Below are 13,846 nucleotides of genomic sequence, written 5' to 3'. Positions count from 1 at the left end.
ACTATTGGAATTAATTCTAATGTGTATTTATTTGTTAATGAATACATACAGTACATTTTTTTCATTTGATAAATACAAATGTATCAAAATTGTTATTTTGTTTTTGTATTTGGGACTTAATTTCTTTTCTTTTGTTAATACATAAATATTTAGTCTAAGGAAGACTGTGGTTAGGTGAGGGTACCACACAAATCAGGTCAACTTCTCACCCATTTTTATTCATTGTTATTGCTACATGTTCAGGTGTGAAATCTAATCTCTAGTAATGAGTATGAGCTACACACTAGAAAGAACAAGATGAAGAAACTGCAATCTATCTTTCTTTCTTTCTTGTCTGCTCCTAAGTGAGTTCTGAAAAAGAAACTGAATTAGAGGTCAAAGAAGATGGCTCATCTTAGGAAAGATTGCTCATTGAAGATATTTTAGCCAACCACCCGCCAAGATTTACCTAATTGTGCCTGAAAAACCTACAGCACTCCTTCAAAAACATAACAGAAAAATGTTTTTTAAAAATCAGGTTTAAGCAAATAATACATTAGTAGTATCTAAATAATTACTAATGTATGGTTTAATATTTTAACTGATAAATTAAGTCTTTTGTAGTGTTGCTAATGCTATATTAGATAGGGATCTAATGTTTACAGAAAACTGCTGGTTTCCTATTCTCAGGAATAGGAATTAACCTTCCTTTCAATGTAACTTAGATATATTAATACTAAGTTAAATAGTAACTCTTGGAACCATCAAGCAGAATCTAACATTTGGCCACCATACATTGAACTGTCCTTAGATTTAATACTTATCCTAATAAAAAATGTCAAAAGAGTCATTAGCATAATCTTAAACTATGTATCTGCATAGTAATATGTTCCATATAATGTCTAAAACCATTGTGAAGGAAGGAATTGACTGATACATCAGGTTTTGGTTTTATATTCAAAGGAATTCACTATGCATGCTTTACTGTGATCTAATGAAAAATGACAAATCCAGAATGTAATAAAAAGCTGATAGGAATTTATGCAATTGAATCTGCATAATTATCAGATGTAGAGTAAACCTGAATCAATATTATATTTACTGACTTTTGAACCCAATTCTATTTCAATCTTTAAAAAGCATGAAGATAGTTTGTCCTTTGATCCTTGGTCTGCCAATAAACTATGAATAAACTTCATAGAAAAATAAAAACAATTGATGAGATACTTTTAGCATCTAGTATATTTCACAAAATTCAGAAGTCTCTCTCTCCCCCCCTCTCTCCCTCTCTCTCTACGTCTCTCCCTCTCTCTGTGTCTCCATATGAATTTACATATATGCACACACATGTGTGTGTGTGTGTGTATTTACAAACAGCTTAAAAACTAACACAAAATAATAAAGTGTAAAAGCTGAAAAAAGGAAGAATAAAAAAGAAAGAATAAAAACAAATAGAAATGTCCAGTTTCCTTTGCAGCAAATATCAGAAGATATTTTCACAAGTACACTTGAGAACTATTTGGAGGTACATAACATGAAACAGCTCTATAAATCACAATTATTTCAGGAAAAGCTGGAGTTAATAGATTCTAGGCTTTGGTGGCTTTGCCTTTAAATTAAAATAATGTATTAAAATAAATTAATTAAATGTAATTAAACTAAAATATTTATACACAGTAAAAAAACTAGACTTCAAAATGAAGCATAACTAAAGTTTTTTAAAGTTTATGTACCCCAGAACATTATGTGATATCTTAGAATGATTTTTTTGTGACCAGTTATGGAATAATTAAAAATATTTGATGATATATTTTATATACTGATATTTTTGAAGGCATCAGAAAATATGACAGTGGCAAATATGCCAAGATCATGGTGACTAACAGGTATGTTCAACATAACATACACTATTTCATTTCAACAGTTATTAACAATTTTTGTCTTTGTTTCTTTGTTTGTTTAAGTTAAAATACTTTTTACACATAATTACTTTCATTATTGGCAAGCTGTGAAAACCTTTGCAAAACAAAATGCCAAGTGATTTATTTACAAATGAGAATCATATACAAAATTATGCCAATATGCCAACTGATATTGCTGTTGCAATGACATAAATATATGCAACAGCAATATCAGTTAAAAGTATACATATTAGCTCAATTTCAAAGTATTTTATTCCTAAACTTGTTTATAAACTACGTGTTTCAGTTTTAATTACCAATATCACCAAGCACTTAGGTGCAGTGACTGATGGGCCATTAATGGAGGACTGAAAATAAAATTAGTCACATTATCCATTCATATTGAATCATTTATTCTGGGGTTGTCACATTTGTCAACAAGCTTGCTTTCAAGAAATTTTGTTACATTTCACATTATTGACCTGAATTTATTCTTTAATGGGATTTCAGTGTACAAATGGGATTTTTCTTTGAAGATCAGCTTCTTTTAAGAGGTAGAATTTGTACAAGAGGCAGCATCTTTTTTAATGTTTTCCAGCAGTTGTTTCAGTTATATATTCTATAATAAGCTAATCACTTCAAATCAATTTTACAATACTATATCATTTAGACAAAAAAAAGTCATGGTATTTAAACTACATTTTATTCTATGAAAAATCTGTGGAGTATTGTTGCAAAGTACTGGATGGAGCCTTTCTGTATTTTAATCCTTAGTAATCAGTCCTTAATAAGCAAACAGCTTTTGGTAAGAATTTTGCAATATGGGTATTTTTAGATAACTCTTATACTTACATAATTAATGCTCCATTTTCACAGGTCCAGAATAAGTTTCAGTCCTTTCTAAGGACTATATACAGATGTCAATGAAATTAGTGGAAAAAATGAACTCTACATACTGCATAAAGTTCTTTCAAATCTTTCAAAAGATTTATAAATCTTTCAAAGATTTATAAATTTACAGATTTACTCTATTAGTATTGTAAGGAACTAGGGTCAGCCCAAACTATTTTTTTATTTCTTATCTTAATTACTATTTGAATTTGACTTGAATATAAAAATATCATTTGTCTTTCCTTGGTTTACATTTATAAATGTTCTTTGATCAAGGAACTAAATTGTCTTCTAAATTATACACCAAACCATTTGCTTTCAGAATAACAAGAATGGGAGTTCCAAATTAAGAATTTTTAGCTTAAGTTTTGGCTTACTATCAGCAAGAAAGAGTTGACATGTCAATAAGATGGAAATGGATGACAGCTAATAAGGATTCTGCAAATACAGATTCCCCCTATACTTTCAGGAAGCAACCTTGTATATGTCCAAGCCATACCCAAAAAACTTGATGGAATGTGAATTCTTCACTTCTCAAAAAACATTTTTGGTGTCACACTGTCAACCTAAAAGATACAAGATATAAGTGTATGTAGAACTAAATACCATTTTACATTATAGGCCTTTCTTTTGAGTAAAATATACGATTACTTTGAATTTCAAAAGTAGAAAGTACAGAAGGTCGTTATCATTTTATTGAAAAATAATAAAATGTGCTTGAAATTTCAAAGAATACTAAATCTATAGTGAGGCCCATAGCCCATTTCCCTAAGTGTAAAAGTGAGAGCTATAGTCCTTTTCAACGGTAATGCAGAAGCCTTTCCTTGTATTTAATTTCTAGATGACAGCCAGCTAGTTTTGAATGTAATTTTCTACTGTGCCCCTATTATTGCTCAAATAATTGTTGCTTCTTTTAAATTATGTTCCCCAGTATAATACACCACACTTTTTTTTCCACTTTATTTTTTGTGTGTTTTCCAAAGAAATGCTACATGTGATCCGAGAATGGGGTGGACTACTGCTTGATTACTTAAAAACATTTGGGCCCCTGCCAAAATTAATCAGCATATCATTTCCCTCAGAAACTGCTAAGTTAAACATGACATTTATTTCTTCCCAACTGCATCCTGAAAGAGGTAACAGCTTCTGTGAGGATTGCTTATAATGAAATGTTGGGGAACAATTATGACTGAGATGCCCAAAGCTGTCAAGACAGACAGTCATGAATGATATTCAAAAAGAGTTTGAAGTGGTCAAACTTTATGTACAGACAAAAGGCGAGCATTTCTTGTTTCTGGGTCACAGGCTAGCAGGACCTTTAACCTACATGCCATAGATCTCCTACTCAAGCAAATTACTTACACCGGGCTGCTTCATAAACAATAGCACCTTTTAAGTGCCCCACCAGCATTACAAATAAGGCACAGTCTAGCTTGTACAGGGTTTCATTAGAATTGAAATGAAGCTTCTAAGAAGACAAATTAAATCTTTTAAATAATGCCTGAGTAGTGGAGTAGTAGAGCTAATATCCTTAATTAGAGATAGGCACAAGAATTTGAAGAATATTTTTCTTACTATATGAACAAATGTGTAATTGAAAACAGCATGAAAGAAACAGAGGGAGACTACAAGATCCCCCAGCATATCCATTGTACAAAACCACAGTATATTTGTTGAAAACAATAAAAACCCTTTTCTACGATGACACAGGACTACCATATGTGGGCTGAAAAATTCCTGATAACTATCAGACAGCAGCAAAGAATTACAGCGGTTTCTATCTCTCTCTACCATCTCTGGAGTTCTGCAGCTGGAGCCCTATTACTATGGCAAGAAGTTTTACCCATTATCCCCTTATATCCTGATTTTATTTTATTTTTTGCAAAACATTCTAGTTTAGACACTTAAGAGAGAAGCAGATATTTTTCTGAATGTCTGAGCTGTAGTAAAGTCTGATTTTTGTACAGCTGCATTTGCAACTGCTGTATAACACAAGGTGTACTTATCAAATCATTCCTTAACATAAAATCTTTCTTGGATTGGAAGTTGTAAACTCTTTTGTACAACAGTTTCTATTTTCCATATCCTAATTAGTGTTTGTATCCACATTTTAAGAGTTTCTGAAAAAAAAATGAGGTAAAATTTTGAAAATAAACACAATAGTAGCTTACTGTTTTACAAGAGTGTATATTTTTCATTTTTATTATTTCCCTGCTCAAATATTATACTTGAAAGATGTCTCACATTAAACTTAATATCAAGCATGTACCATTGTACCACTTATTCCTTTTTTTTAAAAAAAAGGCAAAGATGTAGTGCTAGAAATGTCACTCTCATTGTTTTACCTCTACTTTTTTCACATTTTTATCACCATCTTTCCTTTCAATGTAATCATCTGTTTTCCCCATCTGTTTTTTGCCATCTCCTTTAGCCATAAAACGTATCACCAAGCAGCAAAGTCATTGAGATCAGTGATTTATTATATGGAAGACCCCGGCTATTGGTAGTCATTAATGAGAAGTAAAGCAGACCAAGTGCTTTTAAAAACTATAATTACTTGGTAAATGGAAGAGTGACTACAGGAATACATTCTTGAGAAGTTTAAAGATGAAGACAGGAGGAAATAAACCAATTGTTATGGTGAAATAGCTCTACTTCTGACAATGCATTGCCCTTGTAAAGCCACTTTGTTCAATAGCTTGTTTGTCTATTTAAATCAACTAAAAAGCATAGCGTAATGAATTCCATTTTCTTACTGTTGTAAACAGGTGGGAACATTGACAACTCCTGACAATTAATGGAGGAAATTAAAATTTCTCCCGATTATTTTGAATATATACAGTATAAAACAAGGGACAACTTTAGAGTCTTATTCTTGTATTTCTACATCTAGAAAGTAATTAAGATATATAATTTTAAACATGTTTAAATGTTCTTCCTAGTCAAATAAACTGAATCTTGGAACACTGTCTATGAAAAGTTTTACCTAAATTGATTTTTAGCCAATCAGTAAAGATCACAGTATGACCAACCCCCCCACCTTATTAGTAGTAGCAAATTCCATGTATTTAAAAAATGAATATTTAAATATATATCATTCTTCAACTGAAATAATTGAAATCTAAAGCTAATTAATTATATATTTATTTTTTTAAGAATTAAAAATTATTTTATAAAACATACAAATTATAGAAGAAATACAAAATAAATTGCATAAAATTCACTTTCACTCATTTTGTATGTCCATTGCATTTTAAACAGTTCCCAGAAGTTTATTCAAACAAGACAACTTTTGGTTCAGCAACAAATAAATACCTATCAATTTTTATACTTCTAAGATATTATAGCACAGTTTCTTTTCTTTAAATATTTCAAAAGAATTTTTTATTCAATTTCATGAATTGAATTCTTTTTGTTTATGTTCTGGGCTATTTAGTATTGAATATATGGATTCCCAGTTACCCAATATTAATCAGGTGTTGTCGGTACAATGCCTTTTTACCTGTGTTATACATACTGTGTTTCCCTGAAAATAAGACAGGGTCTTATTTTCTTTTGACTCCCAAAATAAGCGAGCGTGGTCACATCATGGCTGCTGCTGTGTTGCAATATTTTTGGGAAGGCTTATTTTCAGGTGAGGGCTTATTTTAGCGCATGCACTCAAAAGTCCGATTGGGCTTATTATCCGGGGAGGTCTTATTTTGGGGAAATCAGGGTAATTACATCCTTGCAGCTATAAGCATGTATCTTGGGACCATCTTTCTTAATTGTCTATGAAACAACTTCATTTTTATTCTTAGATATACAGCCATGTAGGATTATTCCTAGGACATTTAGCCATACAGGTGAAAAAATATTACCAAATATTATTATGGAATGTTATAGAAGCATACATTGTAATGATGTAACTATTAGATTGTAAAGGCAATATAATTGCATTATTCATATTTTAGTGTCATTGAATATTAATTTAGATAGACAATATTATAGAATCATTGAATATAGGATTAGGGTTAGGGTTACATACATAGAAATGCACATATATTTAAAAATGGGGAGAATGGATATTGTGGGACAGTCTGGGCTAGCTAAATATAAACTCAATCAACCAAAGTGTAAATACTAATATAAAATAGGGTTGCTAGGAAAGAAGAGTTTTATATAATATGAACATGTATTAAAACTGTCTGTACTCAGTGTTACGATTCTCCACATCAGTGTCTTCCTCCTTCCCTCCCTCCCTCCTGTATTTCAAATTCATGTCTAAATGTAGTCAGTACAAATTTCTTAATTCTACTGCAGCATTCCAAGTATTACTTTTTAAATATTCTTATATCCTTTTATGATACGAGAACGCCAGAATGACATTTGCTGCATAGGAATAGCTCACCATGTGTTAGCACTGCTACACAGAACCATGGCTTTGTCATTGTGGAGTACTTAAGCTCAGGATCTGCTGTTATAGTTCTACGGAAGAATTATTGAGTCTGTCATTTGTACCTCTATATATGTCTGGTTCAACACAGCAACCAAACAGGACAGGTACAGACTTCAATGGATAGTTAGGACTGCAGAAAAACAATTGTAACCAACCTGCCTTCAATTGAGAACCTGTATACTGCACAAGGAGGAAAAAGGAATGAGAAAATATCTACAAACCCCCTCACATCCTGGACCTAAACTGCTTCAACTTCTACCCTCAGGATGCCCCTATAGGGAACTGCATGCCAAAACAACTAGGTACAAAGATAGTTTTCCACTCTTAAACACCTAATTACTACAGAATTTTAACACCTAAAGATATTTACCCACGTAAGAGGCCTGTATTGCTATTATCCTTCTCATCTTCTCATCTTTCCTACTATATTCTCCTATTAATATCTAATGTTTATCACTTATTGTTTGTATCTTATGATTTATGATTGTATCTTATAATTTATGATCTATGATTTATCAACTTCATTGTTTGTATGTCCTGGAGACAAATTCCTTGTATGTTCAAATCACATTTGGCCAATAAAGAATATTTTATTCTATTAATGCTGAAGTATGGTCTGTTAGCATTGTTATACCATTCTTATATCATTCAAAAGTGGTATTATTTATTGTATTGAATCTGAAATAGCAGAACGTAGCTTGCCTCTGCTTATTTCTTTCTTTCAAGGGAATAAATGATTTGTTTTGTTTCCATCTAGAAAAAAACTGAAGTTTTCTTTCTATGGCACGTATAAGACTATGAAAAATATTTTTATTTATTAAATTTGTTTGCTTTCCAACTTGCTGCAAATTATTTTTTTCTGCTCTCTTTCAGTGGATATTTGCAATGGCATCAGTAGAAATCCCTTTCCTGTAATCTCACAAATCTGTTGCTTATTATAAAAACACTAGTGAATTTATACAAGAATTTAACTGAACCTTTGACATTTGACATCTTGATTGCCTGGTATTTCAGATGACCTATAATTTGTTGTTTATTTCTGTTTTAAAGCATTCTAAGATGGTGACAGCCTTGGGATTTTGCATTTATGACCCATATCTAACCAAAAGTGAAAGCATTTGCTTAGAGGTATCCATAATATGTTAGCTTCAAAAATTACTTCTCAAATTTAAATATGTGCAGCTGGACAGTTACCAAACTATATTTCATTATATATAACATAGGAACAGACTTTTATCTGAATTGCAGTCTTTACCATGTTAGTCAAGCTAATGTGAAATAATATGAATAATTACTAGCTGTGAAAATGCCTGCTTACACTAACAGAAAAATATGTAGTAATCTGGCACTTTACCTCCTATTATTTACATCAAACAAAAAAAAAAGTTTCATATCATGCTTCTGTTAAAAGATTTTAATTGGTTAGACTAACTGAACTTAACTTGAAAATGAAACCAGCAAATGAATTTTATGGACAGTTTTTTAATCTAATCAGTGCCCGTTTGTTCATAAGAACATTGCACTGAATTCAATTTTGCAAGTAAGGGAATATCTCTCTGCAATATTCTTGATGTAGCTGTTAAGATGTTGCATTAGAAACTGGAACTGTGAGTTCTCTTTCACTCTCTTCTGGTCTAATCCACTTCGAAGTATTTGCGCTGTTACAAAAATAGGAGGCAGGAACTATATAAATTATCTGGAATTTTATTATGGGAAAGGAGGAGGAGGAGAACTGTAGTCAAAGGAAGCAAAGATAGTACCAATAGGTACCTTGGCTGCAATCCCAAAACATCTGGAACACCACTTGAACGCTATTAGCATTGACATAATCACCATAAGTCAATAGCAAAAAAGCAGCTTTACATGTGATGAAAGAAATGTCCTTCTGGGTTCGGCTCCAAGTGGGGAAAAAGACACTGGAGACATGGAGGCTACTTGGAAAGATGGTTTTAATGGTGGACAGGACCACATGGCTTGAGCCCTGAACAGAAAAGGTGATCACATGCTTCAATGTTGGTGGAGAAGAAGAGAAGGCAAAGGAAGGACTGAAGAAGGGCTTGCAGGGATTTTTATAATCTGTTCGGCCCCACCTATCTGTTTCCTGTTCCTGTGTAAGAAATGTATTCTGATTGGCTGTCAGACTCACATGGGCCCATGCAAGGGCAACCCTCTAGGCTGAGTTTTGAATCCAGGTTTGATTGAGTTCAGATGCCATGTGGTCAGTTGAGTAAAGGCTTATATTATCATGCCTTCATTGTCACTGCCAGAACTCTACACCCATCCCCTTGGAGCTGAAGGGGAGAACTCTTTATTATGTAAAGTGGACTAGCTTGGCCTTCTTAATGGTCCATTGATAAAGTGAGGATGGCAGGAAGCTGCAGGAATTTACTTAGTTTTTAAGATGTGTTTCTCCCTTTTTCACATCCAGGAAAATATAATATTCTGCCTTATCAATATTTCCTAGGATATTTCATTTTTCTGGGAAAGGGCTAGGTGATAACTTCCTACACATAGAACAGCTTTCATCCTGTGTCAACATCTTTAGCACCCGCAATCAAAAATACCTACTTACCTCAGCAGAAATAAGGGGAATAAAAATGCCAAATCCAGTCTGAACATCTGGCTAACTATGCAATTATCAGTAAGTTTGCAACCAGTTGAAAGCAAGGTCTATATGGGCTATCAAACAAGATGTGTGGATTCATCAAAAATGGGGATGTGATGGTTTTCAAAATTATTTTTAATACGAAAATTGGATTATATCTGTTAAAAACGTATTAAACAGTTATGTGGCTAATGTTACATTTTTTTTGCTAGCATGGTATCTAAAATTATTTTAAAAACCACACTGATAATTTCCTATAAGAGCCCTACGAAATTTAAAGTTTGAAGGAAAGAAATTCCAATGTCTGCCACCTTGCCTCTTTCATGGATCTTTCATTTTAATAAGGTGACCAACCGTCCTCCTTTAGGGAGGACAGTCCTTCTTTTGTAAGTTCTGTCCTCCCTCGAAAAGTGTCCTCCTACATGTCCTCCTTTTCAATATTTGAAGACCAATCTGTTGCGCGTTATGTGACGTATTTGTATTTGACATGACAATTCGTCAAGACTCGGTATAGTGCGGTATAAGACGCGATTATGAGACGCATGCGCTCTGCACGGGAGACCTTGAGAGAGAGTGCCGCGTGCAAGTGGCTTTGTTTACTTCTTACTGAAACACAACACGGCACATACGCACGCAGTAGACTCACGGCACGTCGGCAATTGAATGACTCACGGTAATTATTTCTTTCTCAGTGAATATTCAATTATACAGAGGTAAGTACAATTCACGTTTTATTAAACAGTTTTTAATGGTGTTTTTTTTTTACTTCATTGCAAGTATATTGAACAGATATTGAATCTTGTGTTGAATTTTATCTAAAGAAATGCTAGACATTAAAATAGACGACAATTGTCTCTTTGAAGAAATTAGAAGACTGAATGTATATTTAAATTCTGAAAAATTAATACAATGGGAAAATCAACATGTTGAAATTGATAAAAGATGGGTGGATATTTTCAGCCATTTCAAAAATGAACATATTCCATGTGAACATTTATTTATACTTGTTCAATTTACGTTGTGCTGCCCTGGAACTAATGCAGCAGTTGAGAGAGTTTTTTTCAATTGCCAATGATTTTTTGACAAGTGAGAAATCGAGATTGAATGTTGATACTCTAGCTGAGCATTTGCCGTAAAATTCAATATGAAGGATATTTCTTGTTCAGATATTTCCAATATATTGTTAGAAGATGATACATTGACAAAAATATTAATTCAATGGAAAAGTATTCATTTAAATAATAATTAACAGGCATGTAAGCATAATTACAATATAAAATGTTGCAAATGTTTTTATTATGCATATATCATATTTTAGTGTATTATTGTTGCAATGAATAAAATATTTCTTTTATTTACATATATTTTTTCCAATTTATTTGTCCTCCTTTTCATTGTAAAAAAGTTGGTCACCTTAGCATTTTGGACAATAGAACGTGTTTTGTCCTCCTTTTCATTGTATAAAAGTTGGTCACCTTAATTTTAATTGAGAATTTCACTGGGATATTTATGGTATATTTTATTTATTTTATTATTTTATTTTATTTGTATCTTATCTTTGCAGTTGTGAACTTTCACGCAATGCAGATGTCATTTTTTTCATGGAAGTATTGCAGAATCAACTTGTATAACATTTAGTCTAATAAATATGTCTATAAGCCTCATTTAATCTATCCCTGGTGGTTAACACATGATAATTATCAAAGATATATAATGATGTGCTAAATACATGCTGAAAATGCAATCAATCAATCCTTTTGATGCTTTGGTGTGCATGTAAGAAAGCTAAGAATTATTAGGAATAGATATTAATTGATTATTAAAATAAATGTACAATTACAGAAAAAAACTAGAGGTTTTTCTTTTAGATCTAAGGCATAAGCAATTTGAGACAAAACTTGGGACTATGTTTCTATATATGATGTCAGCAGCAATGCGTAGAGATGGAAGGAACCTCAGATTGTCACAATAGAAGGATATCTGGTTATGTTAATGGAACTGGATGGGATGGCAAAACTAACTACTTTAAAATAATAATAATAATAATAATAATAATAATAATAATAATAATAATAATAATAATAATAATAATAATAATAATAATAATAATAATAATAATAATAATAAAAAATTTATTTCTTAGCCGCACCCTCTCCCGAAGGACTCGGGGCGGCGTACAATAAAACACATAAAAAACAATATGGACAATACACACACAGAATAAATGAACACGTGTACATGGAGGAGGTATGAAGATAAGAAAAGACAGTTAAAACATAGTTTAAAATCCCCTAATAAAAGTCTAAAAGTCACAAAAATTAAAAAACCCGTCAGGAGCAGTATGAACGAACTATGGTTGAGAAAAAGACTGTCTAGCTTTGTTTCCACGTGAAGACCACTATTATACTTTTTTCTTAAAACTGAACAAATGAAATTTTAATTTTGGAACTTGATAATTAGAATAATTTATGATTACAGAAAACTCTGTACAATTGAATTTTAGAGCAAATGTTAATATATTTTATATTTGTTACTGTATTGAAGAAAGTCAGAAGTTAGTTTTTTCTCTATTTTTTCTCCTACTTTTCTTATTCCTTGCACTTCCTAACCCTTACATTTTTCCCTTTCAATTCATTTTTCCCTCTTTTTATATTTTATCTTTTGTAAATTGTATGTATGTGTCTGTCTGTCTGTGTGTTTGTGTGCGTATGTGTATTTTAATCTACTAAAGATTGGTTATGAAATTATAAAATGACTTGTGATATATTTTTGCAACTGTGCTTTTGCAAGAGTTTATGCAATACTTTATGAAATAACTTGTGCAATGGCTTGAGTAATCAATGTTGAGCAGTTAAGACAACAGATTATAAATTTGGTTGTACGAGTAGAATAAGAAGTTGACATTTGCACAAACATGAAAACAGGTTTCCATACATAGTAAAAATATTTTGCTATCAAATAAACCATTGCTGCGTCTAACACCAAACTCTATTTGTATATTACACTTGATCAAGAAAAACAGTCATCTGATATGTAATACAAAATTTACAGGAATCTTAATTTGTCATCTCAGAAGTAACAGTAAATAACAGTTTCTTCAAAAGCAGAGGATTCTGATTAAAAATAATGAAAAGAGGATAGGCAGGTACAAGTTTCACACATTTACATTGCTTTGTATTACATGTAACCCAACCTGATGACTGCTTAGGTGTTATTCACAACACATTTGATAAGAAATGTAAGATATTGTAAAAGCTGAATGATCAGGATCAGTGCTCAAATTTAAGAAAAGAAAAACTTTCTAATAATCACGTTGTTAAAGGAGAAAGAACTTTTTCACAGGAAGATCTGATTTCTTTCATTTTGATGCCTCAATTAGCTCCCCCACCCTGGTACCAATTGTCACTTCAAGTAAACAGTTTCATTCACTTGATCCAGTTTTGTTACCTGTTTTCATGGGACTTGCCTTTCATATAACTTTATTTTTATACTGTCGCAGGAAAAATCAACTGCTAAATAGCAATACTATTCATCGGGGTATCAAAGTCGATTTCATAGAGGGTCGCATCAGGGTTGTGGTTGACCTCGTGGGGGGGGGAAGGCTGGTAGGCATGGCCTGGTGGTTACAGCTGATTGGATGGGCATGGACAAGATGAACATGGCCAACTCAACATCACTTGCATTGGGAGGTTCCTGCGGTGGCCCGGGCAGGGCTGGGTGGAGCCATTGTCTCCAGCAGAGGAAGGCAAGACTAGGGCAAGCACCAAACCCTTGTCCACCAGAGGAGCCTCATGTCTCTCTCAAGCCACGTGGAGGAACCCCAGATGGTGCAGGCTGCCCAGAGCTCTGGGTAGCAGAGGGCAATCACCTGTTCTGGCTCTCAAGCTTCCAGGGCACCAGCACCCTACAGTCCATCCCTGCTTCCCCAAGCAGGTTTCCAGGAGCACTTACTTCCTCCTCAAGGCTTTTGCTCATTCTCCTTGGCCAGGTTGCTCATGGTATATGTAGGAGGGCAAAGTGTTTGGGTCCCTC

At 32.8% G+C, this 13,846-nt stretch overlaps 1 protein-coding gene across 2 annotated transcripts in view; it reads right to left on the bottom strand.

Annotated features, from left to right (window-relative positions):
* VEGFC (vascular endothelial growth factor C) overlaps window positions 1-13,846 on the bottom strand; it is a 120,415-nt gene that overhangs the window by 87,127 nt on the left and 19,442 nt on the right. Inside the window, exon 1 of one of the 2 annotated variants that reach the window (XM_081960130.1) lies at window positions 7,162-7,200. The exons of the other annotated variant lie outside the window; for it this stretch is intronic. Within the exon in view, the coding sequence (XP_081816256.1) occupies window positions 7,162-7,164 (3 nt within the window). The 5' untranslated portion in view covers window positions 7,165-7,200. Of the gene's footprint in view, window positions 1-7,161; window positions 7,201-13,846 lie in introns of those variants that run through there. 2 annotated transcript variants of the gene reach the window in all.

The sequence above is a fragment of the Natrix helvetica genome (genome assembly GCF_964273705.1).
Source record: "Natrix helvetica genome assembly, chromosome: 7".
Lineage (NCBI taxonomy): Eukaryota > Metazoa > Chordata > Lepidosauria > Squamata > Natricidae > Natrix > Natrix helvetica.
Note: the sequence above shows the minus strand (reverse complement) of the source record. Positions and strands in the feature narration are given on the sequence as shown.